At 40.4% G+C, this 24770-nt stretch overlaps 1 protein-coding gene across 1 annotated transcript in view; it reads right to left on the bottom strand.

Moving 5' to 3' along the window:
- Nucleotides 1-23943, bottom strand: part of GRIP1 (glutamate receptor interacting protein 1) — a 757962-nt gene extending 734019 nt beyond the window's left edge. The window contains exon 1 of the mRNA XM_033221362.1: nt 23369-23943. Coding sequence (XP_033077253.1) covers nt 23369-23426 — 58 coding nt within the window. The 5' untranslated portion in view covers nt 23427-23943. The remainder of the gene's footprint in view (nt 1-23368) is intronic.
- Nucleotides 23944-24770: the final 827 nt, after the last annotated feature.

Below are 24770 nucleotides of genomic sequence, written 5' to 3'. Positions count from 1 at the left end.
CTCAAACATTAAGAAAGAAGGCTTAGCCCAGAGCAAAAGAGATAATTAAGAGGCATTTGACTTCCATCACCCAGCTTTTCTTCTATACCCCCCATTCTCCCAGTTGGGGCATCACCATCTTCTTATTCTCTCAGCCCTTCTCCCCATAACCAAGAATCCTGTTGCTCTCTCCCTCATCAGTACTATTTAAGGCCAGAGAAAAACTCCATAATCCACACAAAAAAGTTTATAAACTCACTAACACATTACTATAAGCTACTGCACATTACTAACATGTTACTCAATATATGTATTACTTAGTTATGCTGGGATATTTGCATTTGTACAGAATATTTGAAACTTGAAGTTTTTTTTTTTTTTTTTTTTTTTTTAAAAGGAGAATCTCTATTGTGGAATTTCAAACAGTGAATAGATAAAGAAGCTATTTGGAGGAAATCCAAAGGCATTTCTCAGCTGCTGAATTGAAATTACTTATCTAGGGCCCATTCCACCCACGGGTAAAGCTGACCCTGAGAGAACCTTTTATAATAGAGCCATGAGTTTTAATCTTAAGATATGTGCCTATTAATTCTGAATATTCAGTTCTAAAAGAACCAGAAAACCACACTAATGCTTAGAGAAAAGCTAATAATGCTTTCAATTTCTCCCAAGAGCTATTTCCACCAGCTCATTCCTGGGTGGATATAGAGGAGTAAGGGCATTTCTTCCACCAGTTAAATATCTTTGCAAAAGAAAATCATGTTACATTCACCTAAGGGATTTAATCCCAAGAACTTTTTCCCCCTAAATTTAATATGCAAATTGCTCCCATCTTGAGAGAACTAGGATTTGTAGATACTAAAGAAGCAAATCAGAAATTAAGCTGCTTGGATTTACCAGTTATTGATCTGGTATTATTCCCTGGGGAAACTACTCAAACATTTTCTTGCTCACTCTCACCTTCTATACAAAATAAAAGTGCTAAAATGTTTTTCTTACAGATTTTTCTAAGTGGCTGTACATTTCCCTTAAAAATCTTTGAAAGAAAAAGCTCCTGTGAAAATCTAGTACAACTGTTGTCATAATCATAATTACTGTAAAATTCCTATTGATTCCCAGGGTGTATTATGTATAACAATTGCTTTTTATCTCATTCTGCTGCACTCAAGCTGACACCAGCTACTTCTAATTCTCCTCTAGTGACTGTCATAATGTTTCTGTTTTAGAATTTAAACACATTCTAATCCAGAGTCCTGTCATATACTGTTCTACATCAAAAAAATAAAAATAAAAGAATTGTACAAAATATATGCTCTGGGAACATGTTTTTGAATGCTTTTACAATGTACTAATCCAGAAGGAGAGACTGAAATGGCCAGCACTGTAGTAATTCTTATCGAGTACTTAACTATGCACTGAATGCTTTATGTATGTTAGTTTATTTAATCCTCACAATAACCCGAAGAAGATATGATCACTAATCTCCATTTTACGCATTAGCAAACTGAGGTACAAAGGCAGTAATAGATGCACTTAAGTTCACACAGGTAACAAATGGCAGAGCCAAGATTTGAATGGAAGCAGACCATCTCCAGAGTGTATGCGCGCAACCCTACTTGAGCTAAGCTGCATAAAATGTAACACAGCACATTGGAGATGGGATTCAAAATCATGTTTAGAAAAAGAAAATCAAGATGTGTTTAAACTGAGAAGAGTGGGTAACTTTATTCTCTGATTTTTTCAATGAAGTAATTAGTCAGCAAAATCCTGTTGATTCGGTGTCAGGTAAAGAAATAGGGATAAGGGTAGGGAGGGGGGGAGACACAGAGACAGAGAGAAATTCTACATGAACTTTCGGTGAGTTTTAAGAAAGCAGGAAAATCTTGATCACGCTGCTACTTAGAGCTCAAATAAATTAGCTGGAAATCCTGTATTTATTACTCAAGAAAATCTGTGCTGTGTTGCTCCTCCAACCCTATAGCATGTCTGTTACAAGAGGCAACTTTCCTGTAAGGGCCATAATGAAGGACATGTCTTTCCATTTAGTTCATGGATGGGAAAGGAAGTCACTTGCATACTGTCTGGGCCTGAGAAAGACAAATGATACACTGGGAGGAAATACCTGAGTAAGCCAGTGTGAGACTTAATGGGATTATGAGCACACTGAGGAATTAGTCTCAAGTTTCAACTCACAGCTGTAGCTACCTTAAGAAAAAGACTAAACAAAAAGATGCTCGGAGTGGAGTGGGGCAGTCCAGACCACTCTGGAAGCTGGGCCAGCACACGGTAAACCTCAAACTGACTTAGGTGTTTTGTCCATGATCACCAACACCAGCCAAATGCTGGTGACAGGGCCGGGGCTGTCAGCACTTCAACCACATACCATAAGGATGATCAGACCCGCAACAGTTAAAGAGACTGACTGCACCTGCACTGGCTGGGCCTGAAGAGGCGGATTCCTTAGAAAGGGAAAATTCACCTGAAACACATAGAACACACCTTCACAATTTGGGGGTGCAAATTTTGATGTCTGAAGCACATCATCAAAATAGTGAGATGAGACTGGCTTTACTAAGCACCTTAAAGAGAAGAGCATCTCACAGAGACTACAGCTGCCATTTTATTTTCCGATAAAACTGGAAAGGAAACAACCTGAGCCCTCTTCGGTTGACCTCCACTTCCCGACTGAGTTCAGCCTCAAAGTCAAAGCCAATAATTCTTCACCTTCTGCCCCTATGGAGCGGGCAGAAGCCTGGGTCATCTGAAGCAAAGGGCAGAAGCTGCTAGAGGCAGGAGGAGCCCATCCCTCTGCCTGCCACGTGACCTTAGGACAAGCCAAAGATCTCCATGATCAAATCTCATGTGAAAAAAAAGGATTCTGATAGTACCTAATTCACGGCGATTCCCTTCCATACAAGATTCCTGACATTGCTTCAGTTCTCTAGTTGGCTTTTTGCTCTACTAGTAACTCTGACATAACTGAATTTCACGTTAATTTTAATAATTTTGAGCCCCGGATTTTAAATCTTACAGTATATTTACATAGAACATAATAATAATCTCTGATATAATCAAAACAAAACTTTCTGACCTATGTTCAACATTTTAAGCTGTTACTGAAATATTTTCTCATTTAAAATTAAATTTAAAATATCTTTATTTTTAATTCAAATCAATTTTCAAGCACAAAATATAAAAACAATCCCTAAACTTACAAGAATCTATCTAAAACATTTCAAAACACAAGCCAATTACACAAAATAAATTTACTCGTAAGTATGGAACATAATTAAAGTTTACTTAGAATCACAGCAGTGGAATCCTTCGCTCTAGAAAACAGTGCTTCAATGGAAATTTAAATTCCCTCCTTTAAAAGAGGAAAAGGGAAAAAAACACTATTATCCTACATAGCCATTTTTAGAACTTGAATTATATATTACTATACTCTTTATGGCATGTAAAATAAGTCGAAAGGATTTCTAGGCTATTAAATTTGCATTTACCTAATCAAACTGACATTGTGTTGGACTTTTTCATCTGTTGAGTGTAAGTTTTTATCTGTTCAATACACAATTACCATTTACTATAGAAGTGTTTTAATGAAAGCAGCGTCTTAACAGTTTTAAACATATCAGTAAAACCAAAGATGTTTTAGAAGCTCAATAAAATAACAAATTCTGGTAGTTTTAATTACATTAAATTGTCACGGTTGCTTGGATATAAGTTCCAATTTTCCTATTTAAAGAGAATGTTGCAAACATATAATAAATAATGACAAGTTTAATGTTCACTTTACTAACTTAAACACATTCTTATTATAGAAAATTTGGGACACAGCAAAAAAATGTTTTTTAAAAAATTTATCCACAATCCAATTGCAAGATAACTTAATATTTTCATGTATTTCCTTTCAAGCTTTTTTCTATTTCACACAGTTGAGGTCAATATATATACAATTTAACATTCTACTTCTTATACCCAAAATTAAAGTCAGCTTTTCCCATATTATGCAAGTCTTCTTTTAAAAAATCATTTGGGGAAGAGATTTTGTCTATTTTGTTCACTGCTGTCTCCTCAGCATCCAAACAATGCCTGCACAGTTTAGGCACTCAATTCATATTTGTTGAATAATTAATAAATTCTGTAATTGATTACTGATTGCCATTACCCCATTACCAAAGCACTGCACATTTAGGTTTCTTTCAATTTTTCACAGTTATGGGCAATGCCATATTATATCTTTGTGGAAAAGCTTTTTCAGTATTTACGATTATTTACTTGGGATCAAGTTCCAGAAGTGGAATTACTGAGGCATGGTTTGTATAAACAATTTTAAGACATCCTATACCTATCATCAAATTGCTTCCTCCAAAGCACTACCTGTTTCAGCACACCTTGTGAAAGCACTGGACAGTCTCTTTTTTTACAAAGCTTTTCTAATCACATAAGTAAAAAACAGTTATCTCATATGGCTTTATTTGTAAGTCTTTAATTGCTAATATTATTTCCCAAATATGTATTAGACACTTACATTTGTGGTTCTTAGTCACCTGGTCATATCATTTATCAATTTATTTATTCACTCTGTATTCCCTGGACCCACAGAACACACTGTTCTATTCCCTACATGCACTTCCTCTAGTCTCATTTTGGGGGGGAAAAAAGTTATTCTTGTTAACTCTTTCATATAGATTTCAAAATACTGTCGTGTTTACATACACTCAGATCACACACACACACACACACACACACACACGTGAAAAGATTTTTAAAATATTGTTGCTTATAACAACACATACATTGTAGAAACATTAGGAAGTACAGATTAGGAAGAAAGAAAAGTCAGCCAAACTCTCAAAAGTCACAGATATGCACCATTCACACTTTAGTACACATCTTTGCAAATTTGCTCTATGCATATGCCTTTTTTAAAAATTGTATTATATGTAAATATATACATGTAAATACATACACACACACACACACACACATTTTTTTTTTTAGAGATGAAATACTGCTCTGCCATGAAGGCTAGAGTGCAGTTGCTCAATCATGGCTCACCGCATCCTTGGCCTCCCAGACTTAAGCAATCCTTCCACCTCAGCTCCTGAATAGCTGGAACTAAAGGCACTGATATGGTTTGCCTATGTCCCCACCCAAATTTCATCCTGAGCTGTAACTCCCACAATTCCCATGTGTCATGGGAGAAATTCAGAGGGAGGTAACTGAATCACGGGGGTGGGTCTTTCCTGTGCTGTTCTCGTGACAGTGAATAAATCTCATGATACCTAACAGTCTTTAAAATGGAAGTTTCCCCACACAAGTTCTCTCTTTGCCTGCCACCATCCATGTAAGACGTGACTGGTCTCCATGTGTGTTCCGAACTACATTACCCTGCAAGATGCTCCAGTAGCAAAGGTGTCCTACAATCAAATAAATATTGCAACCTCTGCCCACAGCTTTGCCCCTTTTCCTCAACTCACCCACAATCCAGAGGCACAATGAACTTTCATATAAACACACACTGAGGAATTATGCAGGTACCAGTTTTCACAGAAGCTAAGGTCAGAGTTTGTCTGGCATGTCCAGAAAGGTAAGAAGAAACTAGGGGAATGTCAGAACCTAGTAAAAAGCTAAAATCAGTATCCTGAGACCTAGGCAGATACTGGACAAAGCACGCACTTGGGACATAGTAAAAGAACAATGGGGGAGAGACAGACCAGCAGAAGGCATTCAAAGATTTTGGCAAGACTTAGGCTATATGATGTTGTGGGTAAGAAGTAAATGTCAGCATCCTGAAAAATCATGTACCAGGCACCAGGAACATAGGCAGAGTCTGAACATGAAACAGAGGGACTTGGCAGCAACATCAATCCCAACCACCAAGATTGGGGCTGCACTATAACCTGTGGGATGTCCATGGATGCTAATAACTTGCTTCCTAGATAGGCTACTTGTTCAACATTCATCTACCAGAAGCAGGGCCAATGCACTTTGCAGAGGGATTTTTTTTTAATGTCCACTATGGTAGAAGTAGTTTTACATGAAGACTTGAATTAACTAGCACCATGTTCCTAATTTTTTTCAGCAATGTGTAGCACCCATGTAGATTGATACTCTGGCAACAGATTCTGTAATCCTACTGTGAATGAGACTGAGTATCAAATGGAAGGAGCCATCAGCGGAGACCTCAGTAACAAAGCAAGTTCCCCAGGAAGGGGCTCCCTCTATGTTTTGTGTTGAAAGATTCAGCTGAACTGGGCTAGACAATAATACAGTAGGGTCAAAGAGGGAAAGCTAGTCATGAGTGGAGTGGAAGCCAGAGAGCTCCTAATGGCTGTAAATAATGCAAGGTTCCAGCAGCAGAGGAGATCTGAACTAGTAAAACACATCCCCTCAGATCCCAGGTTAGCTTTGCCACAACCTCAGATCAGAAAGAAGCTTTGCTGTTTTTTGTTTTGTTTTGTTTTTATTCATCAGCTATTAGTTGAACTGTTGAAACAAAATCCAAATCATCACATCTTTGCAGGTTCTCTATACTGAAAGAAAACAGTTTAGTTAGTATCTTTATTGTCTTGGTTTAACATATATTGAAAGCCTCACACTGCACAAAGCTATTCATCAAATGACATCACTGACAGGAAGAGAACTGGAAAATTGTGACCTAAGAGTCTGATGTCAGGCTGAATCACATATCAGCAACAAAACAAATGGAGGCATATTCTTTAAAATCAATTCTTCTATCCAGGTACATATTATTCTATGACAAGTCTGGAGGCCTTAAGTCTGACACAGCTTAGCCTAGATAATAAATTTCTGGGTTATATTCATAATCATTTTTTCAAATATTTTTAACAAGAAGTTATTGTGTTACCAAATATTTGTTTTAGCATGAGAAACCAGCAAACGCCCCCGCTCCCCAACCATCTTCATGAGACACAGGGATCCCCAAACATCCTGGAACTCACCTTCTAAAATGACCCTCAGGTAACTGCATCATCTGTAATAATATGAAAACCTGGACATTGTTTTGTATAGGATCTTGCAATTACTACATTATTGTCTAAATTTTACTATTCTATATTTAGCTATCATTACTGGTGGCCCACTCCTGACAGGTATTTTTACAGATAGTCTTAAAATCTTTACAACAGGCCGGGCACGGTGGCTCACGCCTGTAATCCCAGCACCTTGGGAGGCCAAGGCAGGCGGCGGATCACAAGGTCAGGAGATTGAGACCATCCTGGCTAACATGGCGAAATCCTATCCCTACTAAAAATACAAAACAATTAGCCAGGCGTGGTGGTGGGTGCCTGGAGTCCTAGTTACTCAGGAGGCTGAGGTAGGAGAACGGCGTGAACCTGGGGGACAGAGCTTGCACTGCACTCCAGCCTGGGCGACAGAGCGAGACTCTATCAAAAAAAAAAAAAAAAAAATTAAGGAAGGAAGGAAGGAAACAGAAAAGAAAAGAATCTTTACAACAACCCTGAAGAGTAGGTATTACCATGGTTATTTTACAAAGGAAGAACTTGAAAAGTCAAATAGAATGTTCAAATCTACAGAACCACTTAGTGTAGGAGTTAGAATCCAACTCAGATTCTTAAAGCCCAAATCTCTATCCTAAAATCAAGTTTCCTAGATTGTTTTCCCATAACAGAAGGAAAAAATTATAACAGCGAATATTCATTCTTCATCCACTGCATATATCCCAGATCTAACTGAGTAGTTCCATGTTGAGGAATCCATGAGGGGCCTTTGATTCATTCAGGAGTCTCCCTCAGGTTAAATAGTCTGCAGGAGGAAGGGTAGATCACTCAGCCAACAAGTATTTAATGAATGCCTGAGGAATGCTGTGCCAGGCATTTTTTAAAATGTAGTAGAGTCATAAAATTGTTATTCTGATATTCCAAAGCTGGGGGATAAGGAGAGAAACCAAGCAGATACCTTGGGAATATAGAAGTATAGAATATCTCTTTCCTATCTTATTTTTTAAAATGTGAACTCATTTTATCCCATTTATTCATTAACTTAACAAATATTAAACATCTACACCATGTCTTGCCCCATAGCAGGCAACGTGGACACAAATAAGATTATGACACGATTGCTAACACAAAAATCATATGTCAGAATAAATACTGAGACAAAGATTTTCACTGCAAAACATTCCTCTACTGTTTTTCCACTTTAAAACATCATGTGTATCCTCGGGCCGGGTGTGGTAGCTCATGCCTGTAATCCCAGCACTTTGGGAGGCCGAGGTGGGTGTATCACCTGAGGTCAGTAGTTGAAGACCAACATGGCAAAACCCCATCTCTACTAACAAAAAAAATATAAAAAATTACCCAGGTGTGGTGGTGTGCACCTGTAATCCCAGCTACTCAGGAGGCTGAGGCAGGAGAATCAATTGAACCTGGGAAGTGGAGGCTGCAGTGAGCCAAGATCGTGCCACTATACTCCAGCCTGGGAGACAGACAGAGACTCCATCTCAAAAATATAAATAAATAAAAATTAAAATTTAAAAAATTTTTAAAAATCATATGTATCCTCAACAGAGGTATATTTTAGCAGAAATAATTTGAAAATTTAGACATTAAAAGGTAGTTTTCAAGGACCACTCTATTGATTGCCAGTGGTGAAAGAGAAATTCACTGCTTACCAGCCATCTACCTATTTGTGGCAGGAGAGGAGATAAAGTTTATTTAGGTCCCCAATTCTTCATCCACAATGGGAAGACCAGGCAAGATATGGAATATAAATTGCTTCTGATTCTTCTTCCTCTGAAATCAAGATGCTTAAAGCTCAAACGTAAACCCTAAAAGCAATGGAAATCTTAAAAGTGAACACAACTATATCATCATCTGCAAATCATTTCTCTCACCCTCTTAGTAACACAACCTGAGAGACTTAATTTATTTAACAGATATTTACTAAGCACCTACTACAAGCCAAGCACTCTTCTGTGTGTTGGGGATACAGCAGTAATGAAACAGATAAAAATTCCTGCCTTCAAGTGGCTTCCATTAACAATAAACAGCAGGCATATACAATATACAAATAAATGAGTAAATAGTTTGTCATGTGCTGCTAAAAAAAAAAAAAAAAAAAAACCACTAGAGCTGGGGGCCAGGCGCAGTGGCTCACACCTGTAATCCCAGCACTTTGGGAGGCCAAAGTGGGCAGATTACTTGAGGTCAGCAGTTCAAGACCAGCCTGACCAACATGGCAAAACCCCATTTCTACTAAAAATACAAAAATTAGCCGTGGTAGCGCGCACCTGCACCTGTAATCCCAGGTACTCATGAGGCTAAGACAGGACAATTGCTTGAACTCAGGAGGCAGAGGTTGCAGTGAGCCAAGATCACACCACCACACTGCAGACTGGGTGACAGAGCAAGACTTCGTATAAAAAAAAAAAAGTCAAACCCTCTAGTACTCCAATATGTAGAAATCAGGGGCATGAGGGAAAAAACACCAACAGAGACCAAGAGGGAGTGGCCAGCAAGAAGGAGGAAAACCCGGATAATATGATAGACCAGAGGCCAACTGAATAAAGTACTTCCAGTAGGAGACTAATTATCTCAAATGCTGCCTACTAGTCAAGTAATATGTGACTGGAAATTGGCTACTAGGTTTACCAATGTAGAGGTCATTGGTTCTCTTCATAGGAAACAGAACAGGGCACAAAAACCTGATTGGACTAGGTTCAAGAGAGAATAAGAACTACTATGGAGTTAATATAGGCAAATCTCTCATGGAATTTTGCTATTAAGGGAAGCAGAAAACTGAAGCAGTAACTAGGAAAATTGTGGATAAAGAGAAGCCTGTTTTTTTAAGTAGGTGAAATAACTTCATGTTTGTATGCTGGAAATAATCCAGTAGAGAAGGAGACCCTGGTCATGCTGGAGAGAGAGGAAAATATGCTGGAGCTGCTCCTGGAGTGGGCCGGAGGGAATGGGATGTGGTGCACAAGTGCAGGGTTAACCTTGGGTAAGGGTACACCATTCGGCTTCACAGCAGTGAAGACAGACTATATGGCCACAGGTGAAGCAGAAGTTGTCTTCTAATTTCTTCTACTTTCTAAGTGACGTAAGAACAGGATGCTTGAAAATGACACAAGACAGGGTTGTAGTTATTGGTAATGGCAAAGTCTAGGGCAGCAGCTCTCAGACATTTTGGTCTCAGGACTGCTTTACACTGTTAACAGTTACTGAGAATGCCTAAAAGTTTTTGGTCATGCCTCTCAATATTTACCATATTAGAAATTAAAACAGAAAAGTTTAAAATGCAAGAATATACAAGAACAAATTCCTTTAGTGGCCTCTGAAAAACTAGTGTGCACTCATAACAGAAGTCCAAAAGGTAAATAATGTTTTTATATGATTACGAGAATAGTTTTGGTCTCATAGACCTTCTGAAAGTATTTAGAGACCCCCAGAAGCCACTGGACCACACTTAGAGGACAGCTGGTCTAGCGTGTGTCTACAGAAGTGAGGAGCCCAGGTATAGCCAGATATAACAACTGAATGACAGGACAACACAGAACTGAGAAACCAAGAAATTGGAAGGACAATTCATATGAATATTGAAATCACCAAGAATGACCTCTCTAATGGGGAGCTAAGTTTCAATTATGGCAAGAAGGTGAAGGGGAAGTTAATGGAAGAGGCTGAGGATATAAGGGATTTTGCTGATAATAGACAATGAGTTCTTGACAGTATAGTAGAAGGGGGGGATAAGGGATCCAAAAAGGAGCCATACCATGTCTATTCCAGTTACTCTTGCTGTGTAACAAATTATCCCAAAACATAGCTTCCTTTTAAGAATGATTTCATTTTGCATATAAATTCCATGGTCAAGAATTCAGACAGGACACAGTGAACATATCTAGCATCTATTGCATGATGTCTGGGGCCTTAGCTATGAAGACTCAAAGCTTGGGGTGGTTCAACAACCAGGGCTTAAAATCATCTGAAGGCTCATTTAACCACTTGCCTGGTGCCTGGGCTAGGAAAACTGGAAGACCAGGACTGTCAACCAGAGCACCCACACATGTCCTCTCCATGTGAACTGGCTTCCTCACAGCACTGCGGCTTTAGTGTAGTTGGAAGTATCAGAGCCGCATGGTAGCTCAGGATTCCAGGAACAAGTGTTCCAGCTAGCAAGGGGGAAGCTGCTTTGACTTTTGCATACCAGCCTCAGAAGTCATACAGTGTCACCTCCAGCATTTCCTACCTGTTAATCAGCCACAAGCCTGCCCAGTTCAAATGAAGGAGACAAAGACACTTAAGGGGAAAACTCTCCCCAAAATTTTGAAAGCCATATTTTAAAACCAGCCCATCAACATGTTCAAAAGGATCAGTTTCTAAACAATGAGAGATTTATAAGAGCATTTATAAGAGCATTACATACACCACTGAATAATCTTCCTGCTATGGACTGAATGGTTTGTTCTGTTTTCTTTGATTGTTTGTTTGCTTGTTTGAGATGAAGTCTCACACTGTCACCAAGGCTGGAGTACAATGGCATGTTCTCGGCTCACTGCAACCTCCACCTCCCGGGTTCAAGCGATTCTCCTGCCCTAATCTCCTGAGTAGCTGGGATTACAGGTGCCCACCATTATGCCTGGCAAATTGTTTGTACGTTTAGTAGAGATGGGGTTTCACCATGTTGGCCAGGCTGGTTTCGAACTCCTGACCTCAAGTGATATGCCCGCCTCGGCCTCCCAAAGTGCTGGAATTACAGGCGTGAGCCACTGTGCCTGGCCGGACTGAATGTTTATGTGGCCCCCAAATTCATACATTGAATCCCTAACCACCTGTGTGGTTGCATTTGAAGATTAAATGTCTCTAAGGAAGTAATGAAGGCTAAATGAAGCCATAAGGCTGTGCCCTGATCTGATAGGATTAGTGTCCTTATAAGAAGAGACACCAGAGGGCTTTCACTCCCCTCCCCACTCTCTCTGCACTACACCTACCAAGAAAAGGCCATGTGAGCACACAGCAGGAAGATAGTCATCTGCAACCCAAAGGTAAAGCCCTCTAGGAACCTGGCCCCTTGATAATGAATTTCTAGCCTCCAAGAATGTAAAAAAAAATAAACTTCTGTTGTTTAAGCATATAATATTTCACTGTGGAAACCTGGGAAGACTAGTATACAGCCCTTCCTTCTTTTCTCAGTATGATCATTAGGGTCTGGGAAGGTAGGGGTCTGAGTAAATGCATTTACTGAGTATAGAGCCAATGCTACCCTCATAATTTTATATGACTGTGAGCAATAACAACAACAAAAAAAACAGGGCTACCCTTTGGTGGCAGGTATCTTATATGTATATCAGCTTTCAGGCTCACTAACAAAGCCAGATGAGGTGCTTTCGCAGCAGATGCAGCACTACAGGTGTCTGATTCTAGCCTGGCAAATTTTCATTCTCATAACTAAAATTATAGGGAGAAAATGTGAAATGGTAACAAAGAAACTAAATTTATATTGCCTTGTTCAAGGTTTTTGTTTAATGAAAATGTGCTCTGCACATACTAGAAAATTATACATGTAAAAAGAAACACTTGATTTCATCTGTAAAATGTAATTCTAAAAGGCACTTTCTTTTTAGTTAACAATCCTGACACAAAGAGGACAATGTGAAAATCCTTATGACTATCTATAACTATCTAAGTTTGATTTCATGAAGATATTAGTGTATTCCCCTCAGTGGTTTGCAATGGAATTTGTGAGTAACAGTAATAGTAGATATAAATATTAGACATCACAAGATATGAAGGAAGGAAAAAACTCGCAGATTATATAACCAGAATAAACAAATAAATACCTATCACCTTCCTATGTTATTTTCTACTGTTTTATCATCATTGCATTTTTAATGTACCAACAGGTGAAAACTACAATCAGTACCTTTCTCAAATGATGAACTGTGCCTTAAAAAGACATAAATCCTAGTAATTTGTGAAGTCAAACTGTGTATCAGATTTTCAATTGTCTATATTCAGAAAATAAATGAAAGTGAAAAAGAAACACTGTAACAGTAAAAGGAAGAGAATTATTAATTCTAACATAAATTCACACAAGAAGTCTTGAGTATACGTAGTGATCTATTCTAAACATTTTTATTCAAAATACAGAGTACACTTTAACAATACATCAACACCTAACAGTAAATTCACACTGCAATTACACTATTGACTATGAGAAGAAATATGTCAGTTCTGGTGTTCATATGTTTGCCAATGAAATACAAAGGGCAGATTTCTAGTAAAACTATTAAGTGAGAAAAGTTTATGTGCAAGGAAGGCTAGTAGAAGGTGCTGTTCAAAACTACTTGCCAGCCTCAAGCGATGTTATCTCTAAGCTGTTTGACCATTTCTATTTCTTTCTTTGCTGATGTTCAAATCATATGGAAAAGAGTCCACCTGGCAAAGGAACAGGACTCTTCTGCTTTATCATACAGTCATCCTCCTTATCCCTGCCCCTTACAGTTTTAAGTTTTCAAGAAACTTAAACCACTTCAGATATGGAACAGCAGAGAAAGAGAAAAAAGGGAAGGAGAAGCAAAAGATCAGATGTAAGTGTCTGATACTCTTCAAGGATTCAAAACTCCTTGATGAATACAAAAGGAAACAAAAATTAACATCTGTGTATCTTTGAGGGATTTAGAGAACACTGTGGCCAATGACCCTTATCACCTAGCATGAATGTCCGCTATGTGGCACATGCCACAGTCAACATGGTATTGGACCATAGAGTGGTAATATCTGCAGAAGGGACTAAGACAGGTGGGGTTGAGCATACCTCCCAAGATCCCACAAACTCCATCATGATTCAGAGAAAACAGTTAAGTACTCTCTGGCTACCAGGAGAGATACTGAAATGCTGATAGGACAAGTACCTAGAAAAGGCCTGGGTAGAAGATCGCAAACCACAAGGATCTCACAACTAGACACAATGGCGAGGTCCAGGAAGTCCAAATGAGCTGCCAAGATGACATTCAAAAGATCAAATAGGAGCAGTCTCATTTCAGTGGATACCAGGGCACAACACCCAGTCACCAAATGTGCCAAGTCCAGAGCAGTAGACACAGTGAGGGTCACACAATGAATGAAATGCCCTTCACCAAGGGCAATGAGGATACTAACCTTTCCCCTTCACTCAAATGTCATCTTGGGAACAAAGGAAGGGAAAACCCTTGAGAAATTAGAGAACCCAAAATGAGTTTTTAAACTAGAGACTAACGTGTTAATTGACAAGATCAAATGTTTTCCTTTTCAGTGGGAAGGGAAACTTGAAGGCAAGGTAAAAGCAGTTATGGGAAACAAATTATGTTTCATTTGTATATCTTAAAAGTAGTGTGTAAATTTGTAGACACACATACACGCATACCCATCCTTTTGAACCACTGTGTATAACCTCAGTTACATAAGTATACTCTAAACCAGTACTATTCGAAATGTGCTCTATGGACCATGCCAGTCAAGAAACTTTATTACCTGCCCAAGGTTACATAAGTACTGAAAGTGAGGGTGGGTGTTTACAAACACTATAGCAATTTGACATTGCCATATCCAAGTCTGTGACTAGCGAGTTCATCTCATTGAAGAGGATAAGAACAAGCGCAGTCAAACTTAGGTAGTGAGTTTCACCAAGTGCATGGTGCTATGGGACCCCGTATCTGCCTGTGACAGGAAAAAAACAGCCCTTCATTACAAAGAGTATAAGAAGAACAGATGCAGATCTGCATGTAGCCTAATACCACCACCACTTCTAGTGCTAATACTGGGTTTTGTATTTAGGATCACAATGGTTTGTAATAGATCAATGAGAATAGAAGACTTCACATGTAAATGATGTGTATGATCATGCCTAGGAAAGACAAAGTGATATCAGACTGTTAAACCAAGATTCCATAAGAGTTTGACTAGAAAAAAGTGATGTTATTACTTTCCACAGCAGCAAGTACCATTTTCACACTGTAAGAGGGGATTTAGTCTCAGGCAAATAACATCAAGTCATATGAAATCAATGTTGTTGATTTGCATATAACTGATTTTGGGGGGTAGTTTTGTTTATTTTTCTTCTGTAAAATCTGTTTTGGCTTTGTGGTTGTATGAGAGCTATAAGCATCAGGAGTTTATGTAGTTATATGTTAGTATATATTTAAGTAGTATAATAAAAACAAATGATGTTGGCCAGGCGTAGTGGCTCACATCTGTAATCTTAGCACTTTGAAAAGCCAAGGCAGGCGGATCACCTGAGGTCAGGAGTTCAAGATCAGCCTGGCCAACATGGTGAAACCCCGTCTCTACTACAAATACAAAAAAGTTAGTCAGGTGTGATGGTGCACACCTGTAATCCCAGCTACTCAGGAGGCTGAGGCAGGAGAACTTCTTGAACCCAAGAGGTGGAGGTTGCAGTGAGCTAGGAATCTCACCATTGCACTCCAGCCCGGGCAACAAGAACGAAACTCCGTCTCAAAAAAAAAAAAAAAAAAACAGATGTTGGCAGTGGAGATCTGCAAGATATTTTTCTCCCTTCAAAAGGTTCCAAACATCATTTTAATTAAGAATAATGATCTTTTGGAATCTGCGTTGTCAGAAAGAAGCCTGGACTGAGAGAAGCAGATAAGTAACACCAGGGAGTGGCAGAGCCCACTCGGTATTTGAGCTGGACTTTTCCAGCTGCAGCCAGAAATGAGGCTGCCTTTGGTAACTGTAACATTGCATGCATTATAACTTTGTTGCATCACTTGAGTTATTTTGCTATAAATGGGAATCCAAAGGGGAACCTCATGTTTGAACTTCATTTTGGAAGACTAGGGATTGAAATTTTTTAATAAAAATTTCTAATTTATGAAACAGGAGTTATCCAAATAATGTCCCCATCCAGAGATGGCCTGCTAATAGACAAATGTACCTGAAGACCCTCTGTCTTTCACCAACTTCTAACCTTTGTGATATAATAACTATAATAACGTTACATCAATAGCTTTTACCTCCAAGTATAACCCCGGAAGGTCAGTATGCCAAGAATCATCCTTACTTTACAGATGAGAAAGTCAAAGTCAAGATAGTCAGTCTATACCTAGGCCAAATAGCCAGAGGAAATGGCTGAGAGGACTTAAAAAAACTCCAGCTTTCTGATTTTGAGTATAGTATAAGAAGTATATTAAAACTTTATTCACAGAGTACCTAGTTGTTTTCAGAAAATAATAAATTTTAAAACCTACCCAATTGCATTACCAGGGAAGATAAATCTAAAAAATAAATGCAGTACAACCATTCCCTCTCTTTCAGCTTAAAAACTGACGTAAAATTCTCAATTAGTTTTAGGAGATAAATGTACAGGATAATTATTTTTCCTTTAGGAGTAGGTAATATAAATTGTATATAAATAAAAGAAGAAAGCTATTGCACAATAAGCTATCATCATGGCACAGTCTGGTAGTCCATCACTTTGGTGGTTCTTTATTTTTATATTATTCTACCACATTATGTTTACTTTCTCCCCTAAATTGATGGGGGGAGTGAGGCAACAAAAAAGGCAACATGTGATAGAAAAAAATACCAGGCTCTGTATCAAGATACTGGGTCTCAAGATACAATTCTGATTCTAATCAGTACCTGAACCAGAGATCTACACTCTTCATATTTCCTACATTTACCTGGTCACCAAGTCCATCTCCTGAGTATCTCTGCATGGCCTGAAACGGGGCAGTAGCCTCCCACCTGCTTCCCTCCCTTCCAAGTCCTTCCCTTTTCAGATGTTTCCTCTGTGCTGCCAAGATGAGCTTTCTAAAACAAAATTCTGATCCCGACACTCCTCTGCTGGAAGCCTATCAATTCTTTATTGCCTGCCAGATACAACCAAACTCTTTAATCTGGCATATGAAGCCCTTTCCAATCTGGCCCTTTCTAGTCTAATGCTCCCATCCAGCTCCATTCCTCATCCCATGGGGGAAATGAATATTCATATTCTATGCTCATAAGTATGTTCATACTCTACACTCCATCCCCTTTAAGAAACTAGTCATGGTTCCCAGAATGTCTCATTTCACAATGCCTTGGAGCACACCATGCTCCTTGCCTGAAATACCTTTCCTTCTATCCCCTCCCAACTCTCTAATCTCCTCCCCTTCCTTCAAGTCTTTTAACACTTCCTCTATGCCACCTCCTCTGACAGATGTCTTCAGAAACTTCTTTCTTCCCACCCACCCCAGCACAATCAACCCCTGTTCTCTGTTCCCTCTGCATTAATCTGTACAAGAGTAGAGAAGCTGTCCTGGAGTTATCTGTCATAGCCCATGACTCTATAACTACACTTAATAATCTCCTTTAAAATGGAAACCATTATTTTCTTATCCCATCATGGCACTTTGGCAGTTGGTACTCAATAAACATTTGCTAAGTGTATGAAGTGTGGTATTGGGTACATTTCTCTCTCTACACTAGATGCTTTGTTTTCGTGAGAGCTGGGCTAGAATACATCAAAGACCTTGGCTGCATCAAGTTCTATGTTTCAGTGTAGCTTTTCACAAAACATTAGACTTTTTTAAATGTTTTATGAGGTTTTTAAAGAATAAAAATTATTGATTGATTGTTTCATCATCAGGATTTCCTAAGGTGTTAACAGACCTATATCAATATACTGTTAAAATAGTAGTTGCCATTACTGAACTCCAAATCGTCTGCAAGGTACTATCATTCCTCCACATTTGTTAATTTCATTTAATCCTCACATAACATAGATGTTTCTTGTCCTCAACTTAAAGTAGAGAAAACAAGGGCTTTGAAAAGTTAAAAAGCCCCTAGAGTTAGTAAGTGCCAGACTGAATTTAAACCCAATGCCATTTGGACCTCAAATATCTAATCAACCACTGTGCTGGCACTTAAGGAATCTATCTAGGATACAAGCCATATCTTCTCTACATTCTATTCATGACCTCACTTGGTGCTTAAAGTTTAGTCACTGTTGAAATGAAAGGTGGTAAGAAATTAAATCAGGTGCTTTTAATATGCAGATATACTTGAAGATCACTAATTTTCCCATAAAGCTGATAGCACCCTTTGGCCACTGACATACCTAAACAAGTAGGTATTCTTATTTCTTGAACAAGAAAATTTGTATGAATAGATTTTTTATATTTATATTTAAGAATCTTTTCAATTTCAGAAGAAATAAACTTCAATAAAAGATAAAACAAGAGATTCAAACCCAGCGTTTGGCTTTGCATTTGAATCATTCTCTCTGATAGACATGTTACTTTGTATTACTATCACTCTTGTATTTTGTATTACTAACTACTATTATAATTTAATTGAAAATAAATGAATCAAATCCTAAATGCCTTTAATAGTCTGCCATCTGCAGCATTTAATGTAACAGTTTTAAAATCCGTAAGAGTCAATTCTCAAATTCTTTTACTAATATCAGTTGAAATTTCTTTTTCTTCACGAACGAAAGCAATCAGGTTGCTGTAGAAGAAAGCATTATCTGACGCCTCTTTATTTGACCACTGGGCCATCTGTTAGGCAGCCAGAGTTCAGATTTTGGCTTTAATTAAATAAAATGTTGGCAAAGGACAAATATGCAATGGCTATTAACAATACAATCATTTCCCAATTGTTTACAGTAAGGAAGAATACTTAATTCTTGTTAATTCTTGCCTTCATGGCAAATACGCTTTGAAAAGAAAAGGAAAAATATGCAATAATGCCAAGTCTTTGGTGGAAAAAACCCATTCACTTAAATGAGTTACTTAAAGTGTAGTCAAATAATTCAACTTAGAAATATGTTGAGGTTCCAATCCTTATTGTTAATTAACACACCTACCTTGCAAAATCATTGTCAAAGTCCAAAATATACTGTAGAAGTGTTTTCCCAGTATACGTAACTAAGAAAACTCTCTAATGAATTCCTAATGAAAGATTTGATGGCAGTTTATTACAATTTTGCCCAAAAGGGAAAAATGTTATAATGTTAATGAAATTCTACAAACTTCACCTCAGGAAATGTAACATGACTTCTTTTTAAATATCTCTTTAGAAACGAATGCCCTAAGTCTTGGCTTTATAAGTTCTGGCAAAATCATTAGCTCTCTGAACCTCAGTTTCCCCATCTGACAGGGTGATGAATAATAACACTTACCTTACAGGCATGTTATAAGGATTGCACCAAATAATGCATGGGAAACATCTCACATGGTGGCTGAAACAAAGCAGGCCCTAGATGTCTTTGCTTTCTTGTCTTTTCCCTATTTTGTTCCTTAGGCAAAAGTCAAATTCCAAATTGGACTTTTTGTTAAGGAGGTTGTGGGTAGGGTCACCAGATCTCCTCATGATGTGGGTGGTATGGGAAATGAAACAGGCCAAGGTTGTAGTAAAGGTCTACTCCTTAAGTTCCCTGTGCTTTCTCATAGATATTTGATAAAAGCTCTTTATTTATATCTAAAGTGATCCAAATATCCACAAAAAATAAAATAAGAAAAAACTAGCCAGCCATGGTGGTACACAACTGTAGTCCCAGCTACTTGGGAGGCTGAGGCAGGAGGATCTCTTGAGCCCAGGAGGTACAGGCTATGGTGTGCAGTGATTGCACCACTGCACTCCAGCCTGGGTGACAAAGTGAGACTCTGTCAAGAAATAACAATTTATAAAACAGAAATCCAAAGAGAAGTTCTCAGTTTCCTTTGTAGACCTCCAAAACTTGTAAGAAGAACAAAAAGGCAACGGGGTGAAGTGCTATTAAAAATGCATGTATTTTCCCCTGGTGAATGTATATGCTAATGTGAAATGCACTTAACACATCTATATAATTAAGTTATATATATATATGTTAAATCTAAGTATAAAAGCAAAGGAAATGAGAAAATACAAATTAATATTTTTCTCTTTTCCTCAATAATAAAAATATCAAGAAGTATGTTTGCAGAAACAGATAATCTTTCCAAGCATTATGTTTGATTTTCTATCCTAACTATACATTATTAAACACAATAAACGTTTACTAATCAAAGCCACACAAGTAAGAAGGTATGGTACAGGCAAAAGAAAAGCATCCTTAATTACAGAAGCATTTATCTCTTTATACTAAGAATTTTCTCAACAACCACATTCCTATTACACATGATCAACTAATAAGCAGATGTAAAACGACGAATACATTACTTAATTTAATTTGATTGGAAGAGATATTAAACAGGACAGTTTTCAGAAACATTTCTCTTCTCCTAAAACATTTACCCCAAAGTGTATTAACTGGCTTCTAAATGGATTGGGTTTAGCAGATCAGGCAGAAAATCAGGATAGTAGGGAGGATGGAGAAATGTGTTCTGAATTTTAATAGTATGTCAGCATACATGAGTAAGTCTTAACATGTCATTTTGGAAGTGACTGCATTTACTGCAACAACCCATATGTTACAGTTTCTCTGCTCAGCATTGCATGCCATAGCAATAACTTACTTAACATCATCTTGACACAGGCCTTCAAGATGAACCCAAGCTATGAATGGTGTATGTAGATATGGCATGAAATTATATAGAACAGCCAAGCCTCTTTTTGTACGTGAATTGAGATTGGCATTTTTTTTCTTTTTTGGGAATAAGGTTAAGATACATACTCCTTCAAATACGTGGTCTTCAAAGAAGCTAGCATCTTGTATTAATTTGCATTACACCTCAAGAAGAGATTTTACTAAACAAAATCTACATGAAAAAAATGTTACGCTAGAGTAGTCTCCATAATGGGTTTTAGAATGTTTACATGTAGATTGGGGTTGTGGGGAATGTGGAAAGAGCAGTGGTTTAGATGAGCACAACCAATCTTAGAATTTAATAGTAAGATATTACAAACTGATCTTTTGGTTAATGTTAACCCAAGACAAAATTTAAAATGTATTTGTTCCATGTTCATTATCTTCCTGACCAACCTGACAGTTTAATCTTTTTGTGCATATTTAGAAGAATCCAATTCAATGTTATTTGAATCACTTAGAATTTCAAGGGTCAAGGGAAAAGCTTAACACAATCTGACCTGAAATACAAATAGAAAACATCTCTCATCTCTTCACACTGAAATTCATCCAAAAGGATAAGCCAAGCTCAAACAATGTCCTCTGATATATGCATTAAAAGTCACATAGGCAGCTCAGTTTATTTAAATATATATTTAATATATATATATGTGTGTGTGTGTATATATATATATACACACACACACACACAATTGAAACAATTGAAACAAAAACACCAGTTGGACAGGAAATTGTGAAAGAAACAAAACCATATATTTGTCCATTCCAAAAGAAGCAGGACTTCAAAAAGAAATGCTACAACCAAACAAACAAAAATAAGTACTAGTTATTTAGAAAAGCATCTCATAATTAAAGTGAGAAAGAAGAAATCTTTAAAGTGAAAAAAAGCAAAAAGTAAGAAACATTTCCTGTTTTCTCCTATTGGGGGAGATAAGGCAGAACACTCAATTTCTTACTCAGATTTTTATGCTCTGGAGGAATTTCAGTCTTATCTCCACCAAGCAGATTAGACAATCATCTTTCAATGTTACCATATATTTCCAAAAGACATACAAGTACATTTTGTCACAATCCGAAAATCTACCCACTTTGGCATTCTGATAAAACTTGTCGGAAGCATGGCGAATTTTTTTAAGCAAACTGATACATTTAATGCCAAGTACATTGTGACATTTACTTGATAGGACAGACAGTCACTCCATGCTTGACAGAATGCTTTCATGTAGTGCTTTTACCTGGTTATAAATTATTGGTACTGCTATTTGCAAGTTTAAAGATATGATTTACTAAAGGGAGAAGCAGAAGCATTCCCAAAGCAGGGGTGCCTTTTGAATGGGTAAACGTAAGGTCACCTGCCAGAAAGTGTGCTGGAAAATGAATGCACATATCTAATAAGGAAGTGCTTAAAAAGGGATGAATTCCCTGAGTCATTAAACAGGATACAAACCAAAGACAGGTTGTGCCACCTAGAGAAAAACTGGAAATTGTACATTGGTTCTTCAGTAGTGTTACTCAAACGCTTGAAACTTTTAGCATGCCCAATAACCAAGCCACCGTCCATACCAGCTCACCAAACTGCTGGATTAAGCCCCCTTGACAACTCTGCCTTCTCCACACACCAGACTGGCCTCCTCCTGCTTTCCTTGCCCACCTATCCAAGCTGCGCCACTTAACCTCGGCACTGGCTGTTTGCCACAGCCCATGCAGCCCCTGCATCCTGAAACCTATCCAATTCTAAAGCACCTTCTTCGAAGCCAGGACAGGACAGGGTAGAAGAAGCAAAGGGATAAACCCTGGTGGACCTTGCCAGCCAGCGTTCCTCTGGATGCTAGCAGAGCCACCGTGCACACCCCTCTAGCCCCATGGGGCCTGTATAGGAAATTCTGGTGCACTCAGTACATCATATCCAGGTTACCAAGCTGAACTCCCTGGCCAACCTCTGCACAATCCAAACACCATGAAATGACCTCAACAGAACCAAGCCTTTAAGGTGCAAACGGCCCTTCAACTTTCCTCTCCGCAAGTCACTTAAAAGCAAAGTGTACAGCACACTTGTCAAGCTGAAGCACAAAAGGTCTGCAAGGCACCAGGCACAGAGAGCCGCCTTTTGCAAAGAAAATAGACAGTAATCACGAAAAGCCCGCAGTCCTGCGGTATTAAACTGACAGAGGGGACTGCGCTGGGGCATAACTCATCTCCAAGCAGTCACTCCCAGCCCCAGACCCTGAGCGAGGGGACAACCTTTCCCCTCTTCTCTCCCCCTCCACAGACCTGCGGCAGCGCCCCCCTTGCCTCCCCCACGCTTTTCCTTCTCCCCCTCCTCCTTCTTTATGAATCTCCAGCAACTTTGGGTTGGCAACGCCGTCGCAGCCCAGCCAGAGGCGGGGACAGCGCGAGGGTGGCCGCGTGAGGTGGAGGAAAGTTTGAAAAGTCACTTAAAGCACTGCAGGAATCCCCCTCCCTGCCCACCATCAGCCCGCAAGCACCCACCCCACAGACGGCCGCTCGGAGCTCCACGTGCGAGCGGGCCCTGCAGAAGCTGGAGTTTCCCCTACATCCTCGCCAGAAAAAATCTTTCCCCAAGCGAAAAGTTCCCTGCTGCAGCACCACCCCTCTCCCCTTGCCCCTCCAGCCCGCCCCACCCCACCCCCCACCAAAAAAAACCAAACAAACAAAAAAAAGAATCAGAGTTCGCAAGACGCCACCTGGATTCGCCCGCGGGCCCTGAAGGAGCGGCGCCCCTCCCCCGTTGGCGGGTGGACGGGTCGGGAGGGAGCCGGGGAGAGGGAGGCACCGGGCGGCCCCGGCCCGGACCCCTTCCCTCCCTCCCCGGCCCCGCCGCCTAGCTCACCTCTCTCCTGCTCCTCCGCCTGCAAGCAGATGGGGATATTCTTCTTCCAGCCGGGCATGGTGTCGCTCCCTGCGCTCGCTCTTGGGCTCGCTCTTTCTCGCTGGCTCCCTTTCTCCGGGGTTCGCCGCGCCTCCTCGCTCGTCCTCTCGGGCAGCCGCGCCGGGGCTGTTCAGCGGAGCTGAGGCGCCGAGGCGGCTCCCGGGCACATCGAGGCGGCGCCGTGCGCCCAGCGCTCCCCTCAAACTCGCCGGCGGCTCCGGGCGGCGGCGGCCGGGCCGGGCCGGGCCCCGCCGGGCAGGGCTGGGGGCTACAGCGGCGGCTGCCGCGGTGTGGCCGGGAGGCTGGGCCGGGCCGGGGGCGGAGGGCCGGTGCAGGCCGAGAGCTGGGGGCTGCGGAGCCCCCGGGAGTGGGCGCCGGCGAGAGGAGTGGGCTGGCGCCGCCGCCTCTTTCCCCTCCTCCTCCTTCTTCTTCCCCTTCCTTGTCTCTCCGCCGCCAGCAGGTGGGACTCGGAGCCGCCGCCGCACAAAGCTCCTCCGGCGGCAGGACTGAGGTTGCGGGCTCCCCGGGCGCCTCTCGGCGGAGCCTCCCCCGAGACGCGCGCGAGGCTGAGCGGGCACGGAGGGGGCGCGCGCGCTCACACCCTCCGCGCCCCGGGCGGCCTGTGAGGCGCGCCCGGCCTGCCAGGTATCGAGCCTGGCACCGAGCCGCTGTTGCGGAGCCCACGCCGCTCCACCGCGGCCGCCACTCCCTCCCCGCCTTCCTCCCAGAGCCCAAACTGGCGGCTCCTCTGGCTTAGGCGACGACCTCGATGGAGTAAGGGGCAGTGTCCTTCCCTCTAGTCCCTCCTCCGCGCCGCTCTCCCTACGCCCTGGCTGTCGCCCCCTCCCCCAAGTTGAGACTTGCAGCTACGGATTTGCTAACTTCGCCCTCAACTGAGGGAAATAGCAACTTTTGGGATGGTCAGCGCTGGTCCCAGGAATATGTTTCCTGGCAGGGTGGGAAGAGCGTGAATGGAGACTCTCTTTTGTTTTAAATGATGCAGGGAGACCTTGGCTGAGTGAATATGTAATCGCTGTCTTCAAGCATAGGAAGGGTTTTATGATCAGGTTTTATGATTAGTTTCTTCCCCTTGTCATAGGTTCATAGAAAATCGGTGGAAAAATGAGTCAGGTGGGAGGGAGACAGCTTTGTGATACAGCCTGGAAGATTCTGCCCAGACATGGGGCTCTTGCTTGTGCTTTCAAAACGGTAATGCTAGGAGGGGTTCCTGACAGTGTTCCAGGTGACACTCGGTGACTGTCCTGTGGAGTATGACATCTGCCTCTGCCTCAAGGCTGGGGGCTGGCTAGAAAATACCTGTCTCTCCCTCCGGAGTATCTGATGTGGACCGAAGAATTTAGGG

The sequence above is a fragment of the Trachypithecus francoisi genome, unplaced genomic scaffold, assembly GCF_009764315.1.
Source record: "Trachypithecus francoisi isolate TF-2019V2 unplaced genomic scaffold, Tfra_2.0 Lachesis_group11, whole genome shotgun sequence".
NCBI lineage: Eukaryota > Metazoa > Chordata > Mammalia > Primates > Cercopithecidae > Trachypithecus > Trachypithecus francoisi.
The sequence above is the reverse complement of the archived record's forward strand: the minus strand, read 5'-3'. Positions and strand labels throughout refer to the sequence as shown.